The following is a 24,798-nucleotide window of genomic DNA, read 5'->3' as shown; positions in this document are numbered from 1 at the left end:
AGTAGTCTCGGTGCAGCATGTCTTCAGTAAGCGTTAAAAAAAATCCAAAGAACTGTGGATACTAAAAATCAGAAATAAAAACAAAAATTGCTGGAAAACCTCATCAGGTCTCGCAGCATCTGTGGAAAAAAAAGCATAGTTAATGTTTCAGAATACTGAGACATGATTAAATAGACAACCTTCTTTAAAGAACATTAGACTTTAATAATAGGATAATGTAGTGATTGTAACGAGATCAGCCAGGGGAATGTCACAGAATATGAGTTCCCTGGTTGGGGCTGCTATCCTGGTCCAGTCAGGGAATCCTGGCTGACAGATAAGGAGCGTCACACATCCTATTCACTCAGAGCTGGCATGGAGGGAGCTGGGTCAGTGTCAAGGACACCCACATGTAAATAAAGGATGATTTGGTGATAGGATACCAGCCTCTGTGGAATTATTTCAGTGGCGCTGAGAGAAAAGCACAATCCTGAAGATATAACTCACAGTAGTCATCTTTGAGTTGCATTTCTGGTATCATGCAATTATTTGGGTGATTGACTTATTCAATCCTGCTGTCGAAAACTGGGCCAAGTGGAAAGAATGCAATTTTTTTGGGCAAATGACAAGCAACAAGTAACTCTCCTGACAGCTTGTGGACGCACAGCTATTTTGGAGCCTAACTTTCTCTGAGGTGCCAGATATTAAAACCATTCAAGTGTTGACTGATTTAGTTAAGGAATATTACAACATCAAACCTGCTCTAGTTCTGAAATGCTATCCATTTTACTAGGCAACTTGTGAACTGTGGAATACATATCAGGATTTTGACTAGGTTAAGAGAATTGGCAGAGGCATGTGACTTAAGGGTTAAACCAAAGTGAAATGCTGAGACACTGCTTGGTATGTAGGATTAATAATGTACCCATGCAAAAGTGATTATTAGCTGGAGCTCAATTCGACTTCAAACAGCTATGACAATTGGCTTTATCATTGGAAATTTCAGCAAAAGAGAGATCTAAAAAAGATATGAGGCAAATTTCTTACACAAAGGGTAGTTCACATGTGGAATGAACTTCCTGAGAAAGTGATGGATATGGGTACAGACATGATACATGAATAGGAAAGGTTTGGAGGGATATGGACCAGGAGCAGACAGGTGGGACTAGGTTAGTTTGGGATTATGTTCGGCATGGGCTGGTTGGACCAAAGGGTCTGTTTCCATGCTGTATGACTCTAGGACTCTATGACTCTAAGTGGAGTATGCAAGTCACCTTGCCAGTCTGACTGACCTTGGGGAACACTTAAGTGTAGGCAAATGCATAGCCTCACTCAGGATGTATCTAGGTCAGTCCACAGCAAAACCCCAAAACAAAGCTAAGCTTCAGCCAAACAGCTAAAACTTTCTTCATGATCAAGGGCAGGAAGCCACTATGTTGCTGCCGGAATGTGGACTTGAGACAGTGAGAGCCTCACTAGACCTAAATTGAGTAAGAGAAGTCTTGGGCTGGTATGCAGGAAAATGTACACCCTGGAAAGTCTATCTACATCTGATTTAGAACACTTAAATTACTTAGCACATTCAAATTAGAACCAAAGTAAACATCTGATTAAATGGTCATCTGGTTGTAATTGAGGTTGATATCATGATCACAAAACCAATCTTTAACAAGATTCGGTCTGAACTCCAAAACTTAAGTTTGCACAAGACAACAGGCGTTGCGAAAGCTTAAAGTGTCTTTGCTCTTTCTGACAAAGGTACCTGCCAGTATCCTCCGGTGATTTTATAGAGGTTTATAAAATTGCAACATTTAAAAGGCATCTGGATGGGTATATTATTAGGAAGTATATGGAGGGATATAGGCTGGGTGCTGGCAGGTGGAACTAGATTGGGTTGAGATATCTGGTTGACCTGGACGAATTGGATTGAAGGGCCAGTTTCTGTGCTGTACACCTCTATGTTGGCCAGACTGGGAACCTATAACACAGAATCCTGACAGATTAAGGGGACAACTTTGGTTCTGGTCTCCTACGGGACCATTTACCCTTGATTGTAGTAAAAGGCTCGGACCCAAGCCTGATGGAGTGAAAGTGGTTGAGATTCATCTTGATTGGGTCAATATTTTGAGATTTGAACATGGCTGCCTGATTAAGAACCTGGACATTTTTTTCAGTAAGGTCTAGGGACTATCAAAGGAGCCAAGGCCATCTTACATGTAGACCAGGAAGCAATCCCACGATTCTGAAAGGCCCGCCAAGTTACTATTGCATATAAGCCAAAGGTCTAGGCAGAAATTAGGAGGCTGGAAAACGAAGGAATCATCAAACCAATCCCATTTGCAGAATAGGCAGCACAGGCCGTACCAATTGTGAAGCCCGATAGATCGGTTTACCTTCATGTGGAGTTTAAACAAATGGTAAACCGCTTTTTGCAGCTGGATAAAACTAAATCCCTTACATCAAGGATTTCTACACAAAGCTGGCATAGGCCGTCCTTCACAAAAATGGACACAGCCATACATAATTGCAATTGTGACTAGATGAGGATTCCCAGAAGTATATTATAATTAATACTCATAAGTTTGTACTAATATAAGAGACTGCTATTTGGAGTATCATCAATTTTTCAGCGGACGATGGAGAACATTTTACAAGGTCTATCCCAGATCGCCAAAACAAAAACCCATCGCAACCAGAATTGAAATCTTTTTGGACCTGGAGAGACCAAATCACAGCAGAGGACGGCATATTATTGTGTGGAGCTAGAGTGATTGTCCTGAGCAAAGGTCACTGCCAAATACTGGCTGAACCCCACCAGGGTCATCGAGGGGGTTTCCAAAATGAAGATGTTGGTGAGATATTATGTCTGGTAGCTAAAATAGATGCAAACACTGCCACTATGGTGGGACAGTGCTATGAATGCCAACAAGGACAGAAATTACAGCCAGCTGCTACCCCACATTCGTGGAGACGGCCGGGTAAACTCTGGACTCGGTTATACATTGAGTCAATGAAATGATTTGCATATTCAATGTTCCTAGTCATTATGGACACCCACTCAAAGTGGCTGAACTTGCATAGAATTCATTCGTCAACTGTGGGGACAACAGAAAAACTGCACATCTTTTGCAATACATGGACTCCAAGAAGTGTTGATCACAGATAATGAGCCATCATTTACAAGCAGAGAATTTGTGTGTTTCCTAAAATTGAATGGTATTCAACAATATAAGGACAGCTCCATATCATCTGTCAGCCATTGGACTGGCAGAAAGAGCAGCCAAACGTTGAAAGCAGGCTTAAAATAAACAGCCTGCAGCTTCAATAGATACCAAACTGTCCCAGTTCCTTTCTCATGAAAGGACTACCTCTCATACAACTACAGGGATAACTCAAGCAGAGTTGCTAATGGGGAGAAGACACCATACCAGGTTAAATCAGATCTTTCTGGGCTGGGGGGAGTGTGAAACAGCATCAGGATTACCAACAACAGACACAAGACTCTGTTAAGCAAGACAGTTGACTTCAGGGTACGAAGTTTGGTGTAGTAACCATAGGAATTACCCAGCCTGAATAACAGGCATGATTAACACGATGTCAAGTCCAATGATATATGGAACTCAGGTACGCCTGACAGTCTGGAACAAGCACATGGACCATACGAAAGTTGCAAACTTGCAAACGGTACAGGAACAAAGCACACCTGGCTCATCTACAGCCTTTCCGACTGTTCCGGAACCCGCTGGCTCTCCCTCTCTGTCAAATGTTGAAGATACCTGGGAATCTGAGATTAACATGGCAGATGTTTCTGCCTTTGCCACCTGAAGAGAATGAATTTCTTCCAAGACACTCCAGATGCAGACGGTGAGCTATTGTGTGTTACATGCTGCCTGTATCAGAGACAGAGTTGGGAGGAACCTGACCCAGTCATAAATTGTCCCAGGTGGTTTAACAAAAAGAAGAACCAGGCCATGTCCTTTGACTCTGAGGGGGAAGGATGTCGTGATTGTAATGAGGTCAGCCAGATGAAACTCAAATTCTCTGATTAGACCAGATTAACATCCCTAATCACAGAGCCCTGGGTGACAGATATAAACAGAAGGGTGCCCTTTTGTGAAGGGCACTGCTTGTCACTGGCCACTCAGGTGTTTGTCTCTATTTAGAGTTGGATCAGTGTGGGAGTGTGTTTGTACGTGCAAGGACTCTCCTCCTTGAAGGGGACTGTCCCTGGACTAGCTGCCCCACATCGAGAGAGAAGAAGGAAGAAGAAGAGGAGGAGGTAGAAGCAGAAAGAGGTGAGAGCTTTTGAGTCTGGGGCTTACTTTTGGAGCTGCAGCCTGGGCCTCACCCAGGTCAAGGGAGTGTTGCTGCTGACCTGGGGGCCCACTCCCACTGCTGGTCTCTGGGACTCCGCCTGGACCGGCCTCAGCTGTTGCTGCTTGGGACCTGCCTCACTGCTGCTGCCTGGGACTTGCCTTGGGGCCCCTCCCAGGACCTCCACCACTGCCACTGTTGTTAGAGGCCCATCTCCACTGCTGCTGCCTGGGATTCAATTTTGGGGCTGCCTGGGACTTGCCTTGGGGACCCTCCCCAACAGATCTGCCCCCTCAATACTGCGGCCGAGGGCCTACCTAGGACTTCCTGAGGCCTGCCTCCACCATTGCTGCCTTGGACTCGCCTTGGGCCCCTTCCCACAACCTCCACCACTGCTGCTGCCTGGGACTCAATTTTGGGGCTGCCTGGGACTTGCCTTGGGGACCCTCCCCAACAGGCCTGCTCCCACCGCTACAAGCAAGGGGCTGCCTAGGGCTTGCCTGAGGCCTGCCTCCACCACCGCTGCCTGGGACTTGTCCCCTCCCCAGGACCTCCACTACTGGAGGCCCACCTCCACCGCTGCTGCCTGGGGCACAATATCCAGCAGCAGAGTATGGCGAGCCCGAAGGTCGCGGGGCCCAGCCGCACCTACGCCGGGGTAGCCGCTGCCTTAGGCTCGGCTGTCCCAACCCCGGCCGCAACCTCAACCCCCTTCAGGCACCTAACCAAACGCCTGGGGGTCAAGGCCTATCCACTCCCCAATATGTCCATCGAGGCCTGCAGCAAGGCCATGGCGAGTGTGGTCAGCCCACTGGCCATTGTCGCTGCGGCCCAGATGTACGGGAAGGTCGTTTGTTTTCCTGAAGACCGAGCAGGCGGTCCACCTGGCCGTTGAGAGGGGGCTCACTGTGGGCGGGACACATTTGCCCGTCGACCCTTTGGAGGTTACGGCCCAGAGGGTCGTGATCTCCAACGTCCCGCCCTTCATTTCCAGTGAGTTCCTTCTCCCCCACCTCAACACTTTGGGGGAGATCTGGTTGGGTGTCCAACCGCTCCCGCTCGGTCTTAAGGACCCCGCCCTCCGACACATCTACTCCTTCCGACGCCAGGTGTTCATTTGCCTGGCCCGGGAGGAGGTCAGAGGGTTCTTTCACCCTCCTCCATGAGGGCGCGGACTACCGCACCTTCTGGACGGTGCACGGCGTGTGGTGCCACCTGTGCCACGAGGTGGGGCACATTAGAAAAAACTGCCCCACCCAGAAAGCTGCCCAGCCCATACCAACGGTGGTGCCGCTGCACCCCCTCCCCCGAAATCAACACCGCAAGCCCTGGCACCGGAGGCTTCCAATGCTCCAGCCTCTGGCAGGGAGAGGGGTGAGCGTCCGGCCGGAGAGAAGGCGCTCAAGAAGTCGCGACACGTCAGGCCTACCCACGGGAAAACCACCCTATCCCCTTCCCCGACACCTAGCCCACAACCTGCCCTGCCCCGACAATGCCCCTGCGGCCATGCCAGCGTCGCCCCAGCGCAGGAACCCTGACCCCCAAACTCTTACCTGATCCTGGCTCCACTGACCCCATATCCACCCCCAACCCCGATAGAGAAACTCCTGGGGCTTCAACGCCTGCCCCTGCGCTGCAACACCTGGCCCGCGGCCCCCCCCGCCGAGCCCGAACCCCGCCCCACCCAGCTACACACTGGCACTAACCTGGGGGAAACCACCGCTGCCCCACCTCCTGCAGTGACCGTGTCTCTGGGCCCCTGCACCGCCCACCATCACCTGATAAACTAGGGGCGGGGCAGGAAGTGACATGGCTGACCCTCCCCACGCCCCCTGTCTTCCCCTAGCCAATCGTATTCTGGGAAAGGCTGGGGGGAGGGACCTCGAGCACCATTACCACCAAGGCGGGTGGAGAGGGGAAGACCCATAAATTCCCCCCGTCTCTCTGGAGAAGAGGCGCCGGCCCTTGGAGAGGATAGACACTCCAGCACCACGCCAACGGCGCTGCTCCTCTCCAGGGGATGAGCCAACGGTGCCTCTCGACTGTCCCACACTGCGGCCCGTCCTACCCAAACCCCCAGGCGCTACAGCAGGGCCGCCTGCTGCCTCAACTCCTCCGGCCCTTGGGGAGGACTTTAATAACCACGCGGGCTGTGGTGCGGGTGACAATGGAGAACCCTCTGCTGAGTCGTCGAGCGGCGGAGGGGAGCGGAGGAAGGTGTTATCCTCGCTCCTCCCTCCCAGACTGTTTTTCCGGGGGCCTTGGCCCTGGGGGAGGACCTTTTTCCCTGAGGAGCTGGGCCCCGAGCCTCTGCCGCCCGACGACCTGAACTCGGGGCGTTCCGTGAAGGGGTGCGCCGAGGAAGGTTCTGCCGGTGACCCTGGGGGTGGGGTCGCCGGGGGTTTGAGGCCAGTTGGCGGTGCCGGACCAGCCCCCATCCTCTCGGTGGGGGATGGGTCGGTGACCGAGGGCGACCTCCCAGAGGAGGGTTCGGGATCGGTGGTGGACACTGGGGACGACGCAGACTCTGTCTGCAGTGACATTTTTGAGTCCCAGGTGCCCCCCGTCGATCTCCCCCTCGGAACTCCGGGAGTTTGTCGAGGAAACTCGGAGTCGCTGGTATACAACATGGGTGCTGGGAAAAATATAAGCACTACCGCGTTTAGGTGGTAGTGTGGGGGAAGAGAAGGAAAAAAAACATAAACAGGAGTGTTAGGGGACAGAGAGAAAGAAAAAAAATAAACAGGAGGGTCAGAGGTTCTGTTGACTCTGAGGAAGTTGGACCAGTGTCAAGTACTATCCACCGGTAAATACAGGGTGACTTGGTGACAAAATACCAGCCTCCATGAAGATATTTCGGTGGCAACGAGAGAAAAAAACATGCTCCTGAAGAAATTTGCTCCTAACAATCATCTTTGAGAAAAAAGAAATTTAAATAGAAGGGTTAGGGCACTACTTGTCACTGGCCACTCTGGTGTTTCCTATCTTCCTGGTGGTGGCAATTGAATAAAGATTCGTGCACCTTGTGTCTCACACCTGCACACACACACACCATGGGTGCTGGGGAAAAATAAGCACTACTGCGGTTAGGCAGTAGTGTGGGGGTTAAAAAAAAAGAAAGAAAGAAAAAATAAACAGAAGGGTTAGGGCACTGCTTGTCACTGGCCACTCGGGTGTTTCCTTTCATCCTGGTGGTGGAAATGGAATAAAGATTCGTGCACCTTGTGTCTTTCACTGTCTCACACCTGCACACACACATGGGTGCTGGGGAAAAAAATAAATACTACCGCAGTTAGGTGGCAGTGTGGGGGTAAAAAGGAGAAAAAAAATAAACAGGAGAGAAAAAAATAAACAGAAGGGCCAGACAGCCTATTTACTCGAGAGCTGGCTTAGTGTTAAGCACATTCCACATGGAAATAACGGGAGACTTGGCGATGGGATGCCAACCTCTGTGGAGCTATTTCATATAATTCTTTCATAGTTTCCATTGCTTATATTTTTGGTGGTTAAAATAGCTTTAAAGCAACATTGCAGCTAATGTGGATATGTTAGTCAGTGCAAAGTTTGATATGTAACATTTGAATTTGCTAAGCAGCCCTGAGAATATTGTGACGTTTGAACAAATGACGACAAAAAGTTGCAAACTTCGTGCTTTATCTTGTTTTGGAACAACAAAAAAAAAGGCATTTTACTTACTTTGCTGCTAAAATAGTTTTCTGGGGTTTTTTTGACTTCAGTAATTTTCCCATTGATGAACAGAAAACTGTCCTGCAAACACTAAGTTCTGGCATATCTGCAAAAGGCTCTTTTTTGCTGTCAGTTCTACATTTCTGACCTTGATACATTTAATGAAATCTGGGAGATCCTGGTCATGACTTATTGGAAGTCTTCAGCTCTGTTATTAGCCCCAAGAACAAATTTCAGGCTTCTCAGCGTTGAGCTTTACATATTGTTTTAGATATTCCAAACATAAAGTTACTTTGCAGACATATTCAAAACTTTAATATTTTGTATTTTAGAGCTAGTAAATCATTTATGGACAAGGAGATCATCTTCATATGCGTCACAAGAAATTGGACAGAAATAAATCTTGGCTTAAGAACACTGGAGAGAAATGTGCAAAGTAGCAAAATAATTGCATTTTGCTGATGTTTTTAAAAGCAGCAGGGAAGGTTTTCAAGTAAAATAAACTGGTTTGCAGTTTGAGGCAGAAGTGGAGTGTCAACATGACTAGAGTAGAAGGGTCAGTGGGAGAGAGCTTGTTATTAAGGCAGTAAAGGTCAATGTGGAGACACAAAGGAAGATGAAATAATAAGGTTGAGTTGCTTGATGTGGTGATATCTGAAGATGAGAATCTTAAAATTGACACAGGAGGGATACAGAGCTTCAACAGGAAACAAGGTGAGGAAGTTTGGAAGTTCTAAGCAATGACACAGTGAAGAATTACTGACAAATAATCAACTTAGCTATTTTATGTATGCTACATTAAAAAAAAATCTGTTCACTCACCTTCTGTGTTTCTGACTTCATGTTGTCATGATATATACACCAGTGGATGTAGACTAAGTTAATCGTCCTAGTACATAAATGATTTTATACATCTTTCCAAGATTTACCGCTGGATTGTTTTCTGTTCAGCCTGGTATCCCAGAGTTGAATTATTGACATTCCAGACGCTACTCACCTGCATATTTATACAATAGTGACAGCTCATATTATTCAGCATGCCTTTACTTCCAGAGTTGCCTTTCTCATGTTTGCTTTCTTTTGCTTTGTCACAATAAACCAAATGCGCTAGTATAAGAACTACACCCAAGGTATTTTGTTTTTGGCTTCTTTTAACCACCATTCCAAATACAAAGCAACTTAGACACCCTGCAAGATAGCCTATATTGTCAGATATTGAGGGAGGGGTACATTTTTACTTGGAATCCCAAACTGCACTGGAAATAGCTGAACTAACTATTAGGCATGTAAGGAACTATGGTACAGACCATTATGCTGCTCAACCATGACACACTGCATTAGCTGATGAAGGCTCTGTCCACTAGTTCCTCTGGTGGATATTTGTGTGATTTGTCTTGTTCAAATTTCATGTCTAGGTTGTTTTTCTCTCTCCAGTAAATGTTTATTTGAAACTGCTGATCCCAGCTGTCTGCAGGAAATCTTTGCCTTGGTTGCAGCATTGAAATTAATGTTCTAAGAATGTAAGGACAATGTAATAGCTTATCAAGAATACATTTAAGAGACGGCAAACCTATAAATGTTTATTGTAAAGACTATATTTGGCTACTACTTATAATCCCAAATATTTATGAGCTATTAAAAATCTGTACAGATATGTATTAACTACCAGTGAACAGTATATTTACTACCAATGTACTTACAGAACAGTGGGGAAAATTCAGTAAATAATGCAAAGGAAAATAATCTGAATTTTATTTGTTTACAGATTAAATGAAGTACATTGCTAAGTACAATAATATCACAAAGGATGGTTTTGCTTACAGGCACAGGGACATAAAACTTTCTTTTCAAATCAGCTGGCATTTTGTTGAACACTCTATATTGTATCTCAGTTTAAAAAAATGCTGCACCCATTCAAAAGTTTTCCTCAACTGCCACAAAAATGGATTTAATCCATGAAACAAATTAATTGATTAACACCTAAAGAACTTATTCATAGAGTAATTATGTCTGCACAATAATCAACTATTAACATTTCTAATACAGTATGTCTTTCATTTTTAAAATAAAATTTTAAACATGTACAATTTCTCTTATTTCCCCTTCATCAATTTTCCATTATTCTGAAAATAGTATTAAATTGGAGCAGTGCAGGCAGTTGCGAAGATGGTCTGGACCATAGCCTCTGGCACTACAATTACAATGAGGTGTGCTTAAGCTCAACCAATAGCACAGCATCTGCTGTCATGTACAGTTCTAAAGGAACTTCCAAAGGTTCCTAGTATCAAAATAGCAAATGTAATATCATACATGTTTCTGACAAGACAGTAATTCAACTAAGTTTCACATGGCATATAGTGGATATTACAGCACTAAAGATTTCCTTACAAAAGTTCAAAAATGAGAATGGAGATTGTTGCAATATGGAGTTCACATTAAAAAGGAATGAGAGGGGCTGAAGTTAGCTAAATGAAACAGTAGAATATTTATATAACTACTAAGTAGTGTCTAATTCAATGCACTGCAAAATCTATGTTTTCAAGCAGATTTCAAATAATTAAGAGTTTACGCTATTTTGTAATAAGGAAGGAAAAGGTGGTGGTGGTGGGGGGTTAAATTGCAAAGCTTTTAAAAACTGCAATTTTTTAAAATACTTCTCATAGGCTCTCTTTCTGGAGTGATTTCAAATGAACTGTTTTCTGAAGAATTTTGAATATGGCTTTTAAAAAAGTCCTTTATAGAAATGGAATGTTGTCCTATATCATGCATTTTAAAAAATAATGTATGTTCTCCCATTTTCAGCAAAAAAAATGCTTATGCATTGAAAACATGTAGCAGAATTATGAGTTTTGCCAGTTACATTATGATATAATTTTCAATTCTTCCATTTGAAATTTCCTTTCATTTGCATACCATTCATACTTTGCTGACGTACAAATGAAGCCAACTCATTGCATTTCAAACCTTACAGGATGCTGTAGAGATTAGAAGCAGGACATCATCTTGAAGCTCAAAAATGTTATACTGAAAATCCTGAATTATACTGCAATTTTATTGTTTTAACCGTCCAATTATATCAAGTTTCTCAAACAAATAAACTATTTGAAGGCTATTTCAGAAGATTATCAACAGTGGTTGTTCAATGTTATCAAATATACATTCTTTTTACTTTGTATGTTATAAAGATTTAGTCAGAAAGAAAGCCTCTCTTTCACCACACAATTCCCTGCAACACCCTTCCCAATACCCCAACACCTCTCCAACATTATGATCAGACTGAGGTACATCATGTAAAACATTTCCCTACATCTGGAGTTATTTGTTTTAAAATAGATTTTGCAGCTCATGCAGAACAAATACTACTAATACATACATTTTCTTTTAAGTTGCTGCTTTAAGATTAAGCTGCAGTATACAGAAAGCACAGAACTTTTTTTAAAAAACATATAGCGCTATTTGTTTTATTTTTACAAGATAAAGACATTGGCAAAATATAATTCTGGAAAAAATGTGTACACTTGTAAAAACATGAGCAATGTCATTTTTTTTTTTACACACCATATACGGAAAAGTAAATTTGATGAAATAATCCTGCCACAACAATGCATTGCTAGACCACATTTGACACAGAGGAATGAAGCACATCTGGAAGAACAAGTAAAATGTAGTTAGGCAAAGGCCTTTAGTCCCAAGGTTACATCAAGTGAAGTTTTTTTTCCCTCTTTTTAAAAGATGAAACTGTAATAAAAATGTAAATCCAGATAAGGGCTGAAAACATACCATTACCATAATACACTGAAGCATCAAAAGCACAGATGGAAAAATAACTACAATTCCAACACCAAATGAAATTTCAAAATACAGGAGGATGTGCTGATAACATGAATTTCAGCCAGAAAACAGGCAAGCAAGCAAGCACATAAACTGTAGCACTTCAACAAAACTGAGCAATGATACAAACTAATAAAAGGACCACATTTGCCATCAATAATTAAACTGAAGCTAAATTGTTTCAGAAATAGCTAATTTTGGATTCAGTAATTATATAATGGCAGAAGCCAAAGCTGTAGCTGATTTGTTGTAACTAATTTATTACATTCATATCTTAAGATCTGACACCATATCGCAAAACCTGTCCATTTAATGGATTTCTATGTCTGTGGACATTAATTTGCATTTTAGACTAGATCTTCAATCTATGACAATACAATTGGAAAAGGGGATAAGTTAGTTCAATTATTGAAGTGAACTTAATTTTTAAGTCTTTAACGACAAATATACACAATATTCTTTACCATTAAATGGATGCACTGGAAGTAGCTGCTTCCTAACTTGGTAATAGTTCATGGTAACCCCTCAACCAAAACTGCATCCTTATGATGTCGAGAGATATGCTGGTTCTTTTCCGAAGGTCTTCGGAAGCCTTTCTTGCAGTAATCACAACGATGTGGATAGTCCTTTGTATGAATTGAAATAACATGCCGTTTAAAGCCTGAGGCGTCAGTAGTGCTATATTCACAGTACTCACATTGGTAAACCTTTTTGCCACTATGGGTCTTCATATGCTTCTTAAGTTCAACCTGTTGTCGAAAGCCCTTTTTGCAACGTTTACATCTGAATGGCAAATCCTTGGTGTGAACTGAAAGAATATGACGACTAAGAACAAAAGGGTCTGCAATTTTAAAGTCACAGTGCCTACACTGGTGCAGTTTTTTACCCTTGTGAGTGGACATGTGTTTCTTAAGCTCAGAGGGTCGATGAAAGCCTTTATCACATACTTCACACTTATGAGGATAGTCCTTGGTGTGGACTGAAATAATATGGCGCTTCAAATCACTAGAGTTGGAACTTCTGTGATCACAATGTGTGCACTGGTGGGTCTTGTGTCCCTGATGCATGATGGCATGTTTCTGTAGTTCTTTGGCATCCGTGAATGTCATCAAGCAATGCTCACATTTGAATGGTAGATCCTTGCTGTGCTTTGTCTTCATGTGAGTTTTCAGATTTGAGGCATCAGCTGATTTGTAGTCACAGTACTGGCACTGATAAGGTTTCTCCCCAGTGTGGGTTCGCATGTGTTTCCTCAACTCTGAAGGATGGCGAAATCCCTTGCCACACTCCACACATATGTGTGGAAAATTCTTGCTATGCACAGCCAAGAGGTGGCGATTCAGAAGCCCTTGTTCTGCAGTCTCATACTCACAAAATTTGCATTTGTGCATCTTTGTGGCTCCTTTTTCACGGTGAACCAATTTGTGGGAAACCAGTGCTCCTGGATGAGAAAACACTTTGCCACATTCATCGCACTCATAGGTCTTCTCCACTTTGTTCATAAGCATGTGACTCTCCAAGTGGTTGTGTAAACTGTTTTTCTTGTTAGTAGTGTAATCACAGTCAGTACACTGGTACTTTTTCTTGGTCAGCTGCTCTGGATGATTTTTCATGTGTCGCTTCAGGAAACCTCTGGATTTAAATTTTTTTCCACAGATCATACATGGATAAACAGTTATGGGATGTCCATCTGGCCCTATGATGATTGCTGTAACAGAATGAAGAATAAAATGTCAGTCTTCAGCACCAAATTATTACTATAACATCAAACTAGTACATCTGTTACTTTTTAATGGTTCCAGGGATATCATAGTTATTCTTTTTTATTCTTTCACAGTATATGAGCATTGCTGGCTTGGCCAGCACTAATTGCTGAGAGGGTAGTTATAAATCAACATTATTAGGTCTGGAGTCACATGTAGGCCAGACCAGGTAAGGACATCTGATTTCCTTCCTTGCAGGACATTAGTGAACCAGAGTTTTATAAAAATGACAATCTGCTGTTTAGGCTAGTTTATATTTTTAATTCCAGGTTTTTATTGAATCTGCCATGGTGGGATTCAAACCCACGGTGCTAGAATATTAGCTGGGGTTCTGGATTATTAGTTCATTGACATTATCATTACATTATTGCCCACAACAGACAGAAAGTGAATAACTTTCTGTAATTAAATTGTCTTTCATGCATCTCAACAACGATCTTAAAATGTTACATTTTACATAAGCTTCAAAATAGCATAAATGAGAAAGTTGCAAATCAAACCTCTGTCCTATGTAATAAAATAAATTAAATTACTTACTCAAAATAAAATCTCCATTCTTCTCCTACTAGGCCCAGGAATGTTGAAAAGAAGCAGCTGTACTCAAAAACGCTCTCAGGTAGCCCTCCCTCATGTTTCAACTAATAAGGAGCATAGTGCCCTACAATTCTGATCAATGCACTTTTTGTTAGCTGATCTAATCAAAACAGATATGAATGGTTCTGCCATTGTCATTAATACCCTTCAGTTGAGGGAGAGATTAAAAAGTAACAGATCCCATCCCTGAATGTAATCCAAAATCCTCTGTTGTAAAGTAAATTATAGGTCTGGACAGGATTAAATGGATTGTGATGCACATTCCTTTGACAGTTATTGTGTATAGTGATCAGCCTGTCAACAAAGTAGAAAAAAAACTGTTCAGTTGAATGTGCCACCAGATAGTACCCAAGGCAAATGAATCCACGCATCAATGTAAGCCAGTGGCGCATCAAAAGGTGGTTAGAGTGGAGGAGGATGGGAACAGGGATAATGGTTTTAAAGAAAGCACATGATGACTTGGAAATATGAATGTAAATTTAAAAACCCAGATACTTTACAAACAATTAGGAAGTTGGCCTATATGTGACTCCAGACAAACAATGATGCAATTGACTCTCAACTGCCGTCTAAAACGAACTTGTAAGCCACATAGTTATATCAAAGTGCGAGTAAGTCTGAAGAATGAACTGAAATTAGAAAAACTACCTGGCACTGGCCTAAGTAATGAAAACTGCAGTGGCAAAAACACCCCTGTCAACCCCATAGAGTCTGCTTTCCTAACATCTAGAACCTTCTGTCAAGATTGTGGGACAACTCTCCCAGACTAGTCAAGCCACAGTCATACTCTTAGAATCATACCTGATAGATAAAGTTCTAGGTACTACCACCAGCATCCCAGGGTTTGTCCTGTCTCACCACAGGATAGATCCACCAACCCAGCAAAGGTAGCAACGCAGTGGTATACAGTTTGGAGGGAACTGATCTAGACATTGATTCCTGATGCCATGAAACCTCATTCCATCAAATCACAGTTAAAATCACAACACCTGGTTTTCGTCCAACAAGTTTATTTGGAAGCACTAGCTTTGTGTCTTGTGATCCTGTTCCACAGCTACCTGATAAAGGAGCAGCGCTCCGAAAGCTAGCACTTCCAAATAAACCTGTTGGACTATCACCTGGTGTTGTGCGATTTTTAACTTTGTCCACACCGGTCCAAGACCGGCTCCTTCACATCATCAAATCAAAGATAAATCTCCTGTTTATTGCAGCATACTAACATACATCCATAACAAAATATACCCAATGCTGCATCAGTATTAATTCCAAGATGAAATCACATGGAGGAATGCTGAAGAATGGGTGGGGCAGCAATTCAAAGTCAAGAATAGCTCCATAGCCCGAGTACTGACTATGCTCACCAAGTCCTAAACCTTAGGCTACAATTACTGACTGAGCTGGCTGAGTCCAAAATAACATAGCTGCTAGACTTGTTCTTGGCAGTGGTAAGGAAACCAACAAGAGGGAAAAATCTATCAAACCTCATCCTCACCAATCTGCCTGTCACAGATGCATCCAACCAAAACAGTATCAGTAGGAACGAAAACCACACTGTCATTGTGGAGATCCTTTCATTGTCATCCCATCATACTAAATGGGTCACAATTCAAAGCTGAGCATCAAGTGCCATGGGCCATTAGCAGCAAAATTATATTCAACCACAATTTGTAAACTCATGGAGTGGCACATTTCCCATTCCACTATTATCACAAAGCAGGGAGATCAACTCTGGTTAAATGAAAAATGCAGGAGGTTATGTCAGTAGAAGCACCAGACATAACTTTAAAAAAGTGCCTATCTGGAGCAACTACACAGCCAGAATGGTAGCATGCTAAACAGTGGAAACAGCATTTAAAAGACAGGGCTAAACAACCCCATAATCAAAAGATCAGATTTAATCTTTGTATTCCTGCCAATTATGAATGTGGTGGACAAGCAAACAACTATCAGAACTAGAGGCTCAACAAATATTTCCATCCTCAACACCAGTGCAAAAGATAAGTCTGATGTATTTTCAACCTTCTACAGCCTGATGTGCCAAGTGGATGATCCATCCCAGGCACCACGGAGGTCACAGAATCCTGACAATGCAGATTGAGGCCATTTTGCCCATTCAGTCTGCATTGAATCTCTGAAGAGCATCCCACCAAGACCCAGTCCCCTACCCTGTCCCTGTAACACCACATTTACCACGGCTAATCTACCTAACCTGCACATCTTTGGCCTGTGGGAGGAAAACAGTGCACTTGGCAGAAACCCAAGCAGATAAGGGGAGAATATGCAAACTCCAAACAGTCATCCAAGACTGGAACTGGACCTGGTGCTGTGAGTCAGCAATGCTAACCATTGTGCCACCCTTGCATCACTAATGCCAGTCTTCAACCCGAATTTGATTCACTCTACCGGAAACTGAAAGACTAGGGGTCCTAACAATATCCTGCAATAATAACTGAAGACCTGTGCTCCAAAACTAGTCATGTCCCCAACAAGCGGTTCCAATACAGTTACAACACAAGACCACTGGCCTTCTACCTACAGTACTGCACATTAATCCAGATGACTGAGGCAGCTTTACTTCAGGTGGCAACCTCACACTAGGTTGGTATTGTTTTATGTCATGATCTCCAATCCAGGTTCTGAGCGAAGAGGAAGCCCTGTCTGCGCCACACTACCCAGCAGGACCTTCAGGTCCCCGACTGCACAGCCAAAGGCTAATTTCCATCTCTCTGCATACCCTGAACAAACTTCAAGAACGTTGCAGGGCAGCTCAGGACTGACGGTGTTTGGTGCACAATGCCTTTTAAAGATGATGACAGGACAAAAGATGCCACTGGAAATAGCATCTGGTAAATTGGACCTGGAGTTGGACATGAGGAGCCAATAAGGGTAGGTTAGGTAGTTAGTGAAGCAAGTTCAATAAGATATGGCAAGAAAGCATGCTAGGTCTTGTAGCAGATATCCTTCCTAAAAGCTCAATGCAAATTCACAGACTTAGTCAAAAAAACCCCTAAGATTCAGCCCATAGAATAAGTGGCCTAGTGAGGGACCAGCATGGCACTTAATTTGCTGTTTGATGGCTGATGTACTGGACGTGCACTTGCAGATGATGGGCGTAGGAGGGTTCACAGGTTTGAGAAGGATACTTCAGAATGGCAAAAATCAGCTGGACATTGTCTAGCAGCCAATGTTGGTGGTCTGGCTTAATAGCACCACCCACAGGATCTGGAACCAGGCGAAGTAAGCCTATGGAACTGTTGCATCTATCAGATAACTGCTCAGTGCATCTTTGCTCAAGTGTTAACGAGATCATAAGAATAGGAGTAGTCCATTCATTAAATCTTCTCCACCATTCAAAGGAGTATGGATGATGTGATTGTGGACTTCATTCCCCATTTCTTCCTACCACCTCCATAATCCTCCCTGTCAATCAAAAATCTGTCTAACTCAACCTCAAATACATTCAATCACCCTTCTTTCACTGTTGTGGAAGCAAATTCATCTGAGAAGAAAATCCTCTTTTCCATCTTGGCATGATGGCTCAGTGGTTAGCACTGCTGCCTCACAGTGCCAGGGACCCGGGTTTTATTCCAGCATCGGCTGACTGTGTGGAGTTTGCATGTTCTCCCCACATCAGCGTGGGTTTCCTCCCGATGCTCCAGTTTCCTCTCACAGAACAAAGATGTGCAGGTTAGGTGGCTTTGCCATGCCAAATTGTCCAGTGTTCAGGGATAGAGTCATAGAGATGTACAGCATGAAAACAGACCCTTTGGTCCAACCCGTCCATGCTGACCATAAAGAATAACCACCCAGACCCATTCCCCATTTTCACCCCTGACTATGGGCAATTCACCTAACTTGCACATCTTTGGATTGTGGGAGGAAACCGGAGCACTCGGAGGAAACCCATGCAGACACAGGGAGAATGTGCAAACTCCACAGTCAGTTACCCAGGGCAGGAATCGAACCTGGGTCCCTGGCGCTGAGAGGCAGCAGTGCTAACCACTGAGCCACTGCGCCGCCCCAAACGTGCAGGTTAGGTGTGTCAGCCATGAGAAATGCAAGGTAACAGGGATAGGATAGAGGGACAGGCCCAGTGGGGTGCTGTTTGGAGAGTTGGTGTGGACTTGTTGGGCCGAATGGCCTGTTTCCATGCTGTGGGGATTCTATAATTAGAAGACCCTTAATTTTAAAATGTGTCCAACTTGTTCTCGACTCTCCCACGATAAAAAGCATTCTATCAGGATCTATCTTATCAAATTCCCCAAAAATCATTACATTTCAATAAAATCTCCTTCTTCTCAATTCCAAATAGTACAGTTGCAAACTGCTCAATTTTTCCTAATAAAGCAATATGATCCATGCCAAGTTCTCACGCAACTATGTTTTTTTGATTGCTAATTGTTCATATACATGTACCCACATTTGAGCTATAATTTGTAATAGGCAACGGCAAACATCTTCACACTGGCTTTATAAAGACATTGTAGCACAATAATTAATAGCACAATGATGCTTGGTTTTCATATGTGCTTTTGTCATTGGCTCTTTTAATTCATATGGCAATACGACAGCAATGCAAGGCAACAGGTCAAAACAGGAGAATGGCTCTTAATCTCTACTTTCCAGTGAATGGACCTACACAAATAATGAAAAAGTAAAAGATACAGGGAGCAGCATCTGCTAATATGAAATGAGTACTGCACCTAGAATTACCAGGCAGTTAGCATATATTAACCAGACATGACTGTTGCCATTCCATGATTAAATGAGTGTGGATGCTTTTAAAATAGTGTAGCAACTGCCCACTATATTGGAAAATTAGTGGATGGTTGTGTAGCAGGTGTAGAAATCAAAGTTTGTAATGATAATGAAAATCTCAGTCCAAATCCTGTTTAACTAATTCTGGAATACGAGAATTTAATTATTAGTTGACTCTATCTTCATGGCCAATGTTACAAGCTTCTTTAACATTAAGTAGATTTTCAGCACAATTCTGCACAACCACAAGTGCAGCATAAAGCAGAACCTTCACCCAATGATAACTGGCCACACTGCCAGAGTTCGAAGTGTGCATCAGGCACTTTCTTACCTGAATGAAGGGAAAGTTTTTTCTAAAAAAAAGTGTGAATGTATGATCAAATTTCCCAGTTATATTGCCTGTGAATGATAGTTCTTGGTGCACCGAATGTTAAAAAGATATCAAAGAAACTATCACAGGTAATGTCAGCTGATATAGTGAAGTCATATTTCCTGAAGATGTATGTGAAATGGAAAGTAGTCAGTTTTGCTAAGTTGAAATTAATCAATCATTAAATAGCACCATAAAAATGTTCCTCCATAGCCAACACAGAATGTGCATCAATGAGGAACATTCTGTACCTGTCTGATACTGTCTACTTTCAAATCTCCTCCTTTTCCTCGACTTTGGTTTTGCCAGCCTGTTAAGCTCAGCTGTTCCATCTGCTTGTAGAAGATGGCTGGCAGTTCCATTCTTGTTCTCTACAGTCTCAGAACTGTTACCTGAGAAAGGACAAAACATTGTGATCAATTTCTATTGTTCATTTACATATTCTATGTGGGTACCTTAATTGATTTTTTGAAAATATGTTATATTTATATAGAATTTTAAAAAAATGTTTCATTTGTTACATTTGGCCATTATTATCTAGATGTATGCCTGGGCCTTTATTTAAAGAGTTGTATTTGAAGAAATTCATCCAAGATGGATCCAAAACTACTATGGAGCTAGCTAATCAAGTCTTATCTCCTGCTTTACATAATTAACTTATTTCTTACACCAATTCCAAAGACAATCCATTCCTCTAATTGTATAAGATCAAATTAATCTTTACCTTAAAAACAATGTAGTAACAAGAAAGGAGGAGATGAAAAAATAGACAAAGAAGATGCAAATACTTCTGTAATTTGACAGAGTACATACGATAATCTCCTAGAAAGAAAGTTTGGTCACAAGCAAAGGTTAAACAGTCCCTACATGCTTCCAACAAGTTGGAAGAAGCTATGAAAGCATGGATACAATAACACTAAGATTTTAAAATAGATCTTTGCAGTTCAAAGATTAGGACTAATTGCCATTCACAGTGTCTTACTATATTTTGTTAACCTAACACAAATATGAATGATCCGCATTCATTTCAGGACATATTACATTAAAATTTTACAATTTGCAAGTATTATTTCCAATGTATTTTACAGGTAAACAAATCCACTGAAAAGTTTTACATTAGCTTAAGGTTTTAAAATATAAAAGATAGCATTGAATATGTCATTGCTGCTGTGCCAGAACCAGTACAGAAGAACCTTGATTATCCGGTATTTGATTAACTGAGTTTCAGATTATGTGAACAAGATCGCAAGGTCCCGATGCTTGGTTAACTATGTTATCCAGTATTCGATTATCCCACATTCAATTTACTCGAACAAAATACTCCCTGTCCGTGTTTTCGGATAATCGAGGTTCCTTTGTATACAGGTAATTCTTTTATAACGTGATGGTTGCGTTCTTGTGCAACACCATATTATAGAAAAATCACATTTTAGAAACAGCGTTTAAAGTATTGGTGATGTAATCATGTTACAGCCAACACACACTTTAGAAGTTTGCACTTTAGAAACAGTGTCCCCAATTTGTCAATCGTGTTACAGCAAATTCACTTTAACAAAATGCGTGGAGTATCAAGGGGATCAAAGGTTACAGGAAGAAAGCGGGAGAATGCAGTTGAGAAACCATCAGCCACGACTGAATGGCAGAGCAGACTTGATAGGCTGAATGGCCTAATTTCTGTTCCTATGTCTTCTGGTCTTATAGCAGAAGAACTGTACAGGATATTAATTTTATCAGTTCTAAAATATTAGTTGAAACAGAAGGGCCATTAAAACAGAACCATTCCACTTAGAAAACCCAACATGGTGGAATCCCAGAAAGTTGCTTTAACAGATACACTCCATCACTGCCTTAAAAATTCTACTTCAAATTACTATTCAGTGATTGATACTGGCAAATGCACTGAATGCTGAATAAAGTATGTTTAAGCCAGTCATAATAAAGAAGAACATATTTACACTGCACCTTACACGACCTCATAGCACCTCATGGGTTTTAGAGCCACTGCGGTATTTTTGATACATGGTCACATGCAGATTATTGTAATCTGGAAATGTTGGCTGCCAATTTATCACACCAAAGTGCCATGCAATTATGACCAAATAACCAATTTTAGTGATGTCAGTTGGTGAATATACATTTATAGATTGCATACTCAAGAATAATCTTCTGACACCACTGAGTCATGGTGATACCTGTGATACTGTCATCAACAACTTTTAACATATTATTGGCTCATGCAAGGACAACGGGCAATATTAATAGACATTTATGGATTTCAAACACGGAGTAAAGAAAAATTCATTTTTGTGCAGAGATATGTATATTATATTAGAATTACTGATTTAATCCACAGAATTTGGCTACAGTTCCTAACTCAGAATTAAAAATATAACCGGTGCTTCTTGTGCATATTCTAGAAGCCAAAATAAAAAAACAAAACAAAATCAACAAATTTCAGAAATTGACCTCTGTCAGATTCAATTTTGATCGTGAAAGGATAAAATACACTCCAGCAACTAAAATGATGACTTGGTAAGCATTATGTAAAATCTTTTGACTTAATCTTCATAGCTAAATATGGCCTATGGTCCTGATTTTGCCTTCCTATTTTAAAATGCACAGTTATCCTGCCCAAAGCTTTGAAATTAAAGCAGGCATTGCTAGAACTACTCTGCAACTTTGGCAACATCTGTGGAGAGTGAAAAAATGTCAATATTTCAGGTCAATTAACCTTCCTCAGAACCCAAACTCACGACATTGTCCTTATTTACATATTAGGCTTTTGAGATCTTCAATTTTTGGTTGAGTTTAGTACAGATTGCTTTCTTTTCTAGTTTCAAATTATAACATGTCATGTACACTATTCTAATTTACTGTGTGCCATGATCCTCCATTAGTTTGTAAGATCTCACCCACCAAGCGCAGAAAGCTGAAGCAAAGTAAAATTGGACACACTTCACTCCCAGTGGCTTACTAAGGAATAGCACTAGCAATTTCCTCAAATAGTTTAATGTCCCACTGTGCCAGAAAGTTCTAGGGACTTGAATGAGTAGGAACGTACTTTAGCAGTTTCAAAACAGACTAAATGCAGACTATGCTTCAGGCTACTGAAATCAAAAGTTCAGAAAAAAAGTCTCCTCATCTATCTATCTGCAGACTAAGTTTTCATGTAGTAATCAGTGGAATGTTGAGTAGGGGTGGAGAAAGGGAAATTGTATCCCTTTCTTACAGATGCATCGACTTGATAAGTATAAAATGCAAAAGAAAACTTTCAATAAAATATATAACATTACACTGAAAATAATCCTACAATAAAAAGGAAATGCTAAGGAAGAAAATTTAAAAATAATTACCATATGCAGTAGCCCAAGCTACAGGCACAAATGTTTTGCTAATGTCTGCGTCTTCAATTTGTTGCTCATGACCGACTGTTGCATCATCTTCTCCTACAATGACTTCCATGTAAACTTCATCTGCAATATCAGTACAACCTGCAAAAACCAATCAATAGGCTTGAGAAGTGGCAGAGAATTTCTCTCAATTCGTTAAAAAGTAACTCAAGACATAGATACATGAGTATATATTTATCTACTAAACATAAAAGCAAAAACTTTCAGGGCAATATGGATCCAATTCTTGTATAATGTTGTGGAGGTAAACCTAATTTGTTCACATTTAGATTTTCCTTTTTCCTTTCCCAATACGTAAATTTATGTAAATCAATAATTTCCTTATTATCTCTAAGGTAAATCAGTTTCATAATCAGTGGTAGTAGATGTTAATGGTGATTAAAGAGCAATTTTAGTCATATTATTGAGGATAAAGTAAAACGTTTAATACTGTTAAAATGAAAATGACTCAAATATAATGGGAAAAGTGCATCATTATTTAAGTAACTGTTGGCTTTCATGTATCCAGTTTAAAAATATCTTCATCAGCCGAGCTGAAACAATGGCATCTTTCTTCTTCAGGTGCCAGATTGTTTTCCTTAAGTTCTTCATTTATTCATCCATCTTTTACACTCAAACAGATGATTATGAATGCAACAATCCAAATCATTTTGATTGGTTGTGTAAATTAGCAACAATCTGTTCAATCCATACTGTCCAGTTTCGGACTACATACACAAAGGCTACAAGGTAGACTAGATCAATGTTTCCTATTACAAAAATGAGAGATGATCTCAGTAACATCACAGTATCAGATTAAAGAGTCAACATCAAGAGAAATTTTTCCACTTTAATATCTGTGAATCTTTGGATTTCTATACTTGAGAGTTGTGGATGTCCACTCATTAAGTATATACAAGACAAAGATCAATAATTTTTTGGTATGAAGGATTGAAGGCATAGGGGAGATTGGAGGAAGGTGGGGTTAATTTTAGGAAATTAGGTATTACATTATTAAATGGTGGAGCAACTTGAAGACCTGAATGGCTTACCCCTCTTCCTGCTTATTATGAATCCCTGACAGCATCATGCACATAATACTTAAAACCTGTGCATCAAAGTTCATCGTGCCCTTCAAAAAATGAATTTTAGAATATCTGTGACGATGACTTCTATTCAAAATTTGCCCAGGTGTATCTTAGTGACAAAATGCAGGATTAATTTAGCCAGACCAATTACAGCAATATTAGCCAATTCCAAATCGTTAAAGTTCATCAAAGGAATCATCAATTGCGACTAGTCAATAAAGCTCTGTTCTTGCACTGCTTGTCACTGATCACTCGGGTGTTTTTCTTCCTGGTGGGGGGAAATGTGAATGAAGTTTTCTGCACTCAATGTTTCTTCACTTTGTCCTACAACTAAAAGCACACAACATTGGTATGGGGTAGAATAAGCACTACTGTAAAAAAAGAGGGGATTTGAAACTCCTTAGTTCAGGAAAAGAAATAAAAGCTGTGTTCATATTCCACCAGAACCGCCCCACCTCCAGAAAACATCACAGCTTAAATCCAAATGTGGATGCAACAGCTAAATTCCTCAGGAATTGAATATGATACAGAAGAACTGAAATCTGAACACACTGGGGGAAAAATGACAAACTGCACTTTAGGTAATATTCTTAGGCCAGATACAACTTTGCCATCATGTTGAAAAACAGAAAGTCTGCTTGTCTACCCACAATCCACAACTATGCTGCTATCCACAAGCAACATCGCTCTTCAAATGATAAATATTTTATATTTCAAAAAAAAGGGACTGAAGCTTGATATGAATACTTAAAGAGTTTAGTTTACAGATATCTAAGTATTACATTTAATTAAATTGAAACAAATTTAGCTTGAAAGTTTCCAATATTGTGTTATGAAGTTGAAGATGTGTACTGAACCTTTCAGAGAGCTTGAATGCTGTTCTGAACTGACAGCTTACACACACCTATGTATATGACTAGATGGCAGTCCAAAGGTGTACTGGAAAATTGAAAATATGTAACAGTTGCCTGTGAAATTGATACCCGATTTGGTTGCTGTTTGACAACAACTCAACCGTAACCAGT

General features: G+C 41.4%; 1 protein-coding gene across 2 annotated transcripts in view; it reads right to left on the bottom strand.

The window, feature by feature from the left end:
• Nucleotides 1-9,718: 9,718 nt before the first annotated feature.
• Nucleotides 9,719-24,798, bottom strand: part of LOC122555088 (zinc finger X-chromosomal protein-like) — a 52,286-nt gene continuing 37,206 nt past the window's right edge. For both annotated transcript variants that reach the window (XM_043700762.2, XM_043700763.2), the window contains exons 8-10: nt 22,650-22,787; nt 19,548-19,688; nt 9,719-13,519 (exon numbers count right to left, since the gene is read on the bottom strand). In XM_043700762.2, coding sequence (XP_043556697.1) covers nt 12,324-13,519; nt 19,548-19,688; nt 22,650-22,787 — 1,475 coding nt within the window. In that variant the 3' untranslated portion in view covers nt 9,719-12,323. The remainder of the gene's footprint in view (nt 13,520-19,547; nt 19,689-22,649; nt 22,788-24,798) is intronic.

The sequence above is a fragment of the Chiloscyllium plagiosum genome, unplaced genomic scaffold (genome assembly GCF_037043375.1).
Source record: "Chiloscyllium plagiosum isolate Xiang-an unplaced genomic scaffold, Cpla_swu_hap1 HiC_scaffold_12, whole genome shotgun sequence".
Taxonomy (NCBI): Eukaryota; Metazoa; Chordata; class Chondrichthyes; order Orectolobiformes; family Hemiscylliidae; genus Chiloscyllium; species Chiloscyllium plagiosum.
Note: the sequence above shows the minus strand (reverse complement) of the source record. Positions and strands in the feature narration are given on the sequence as shown.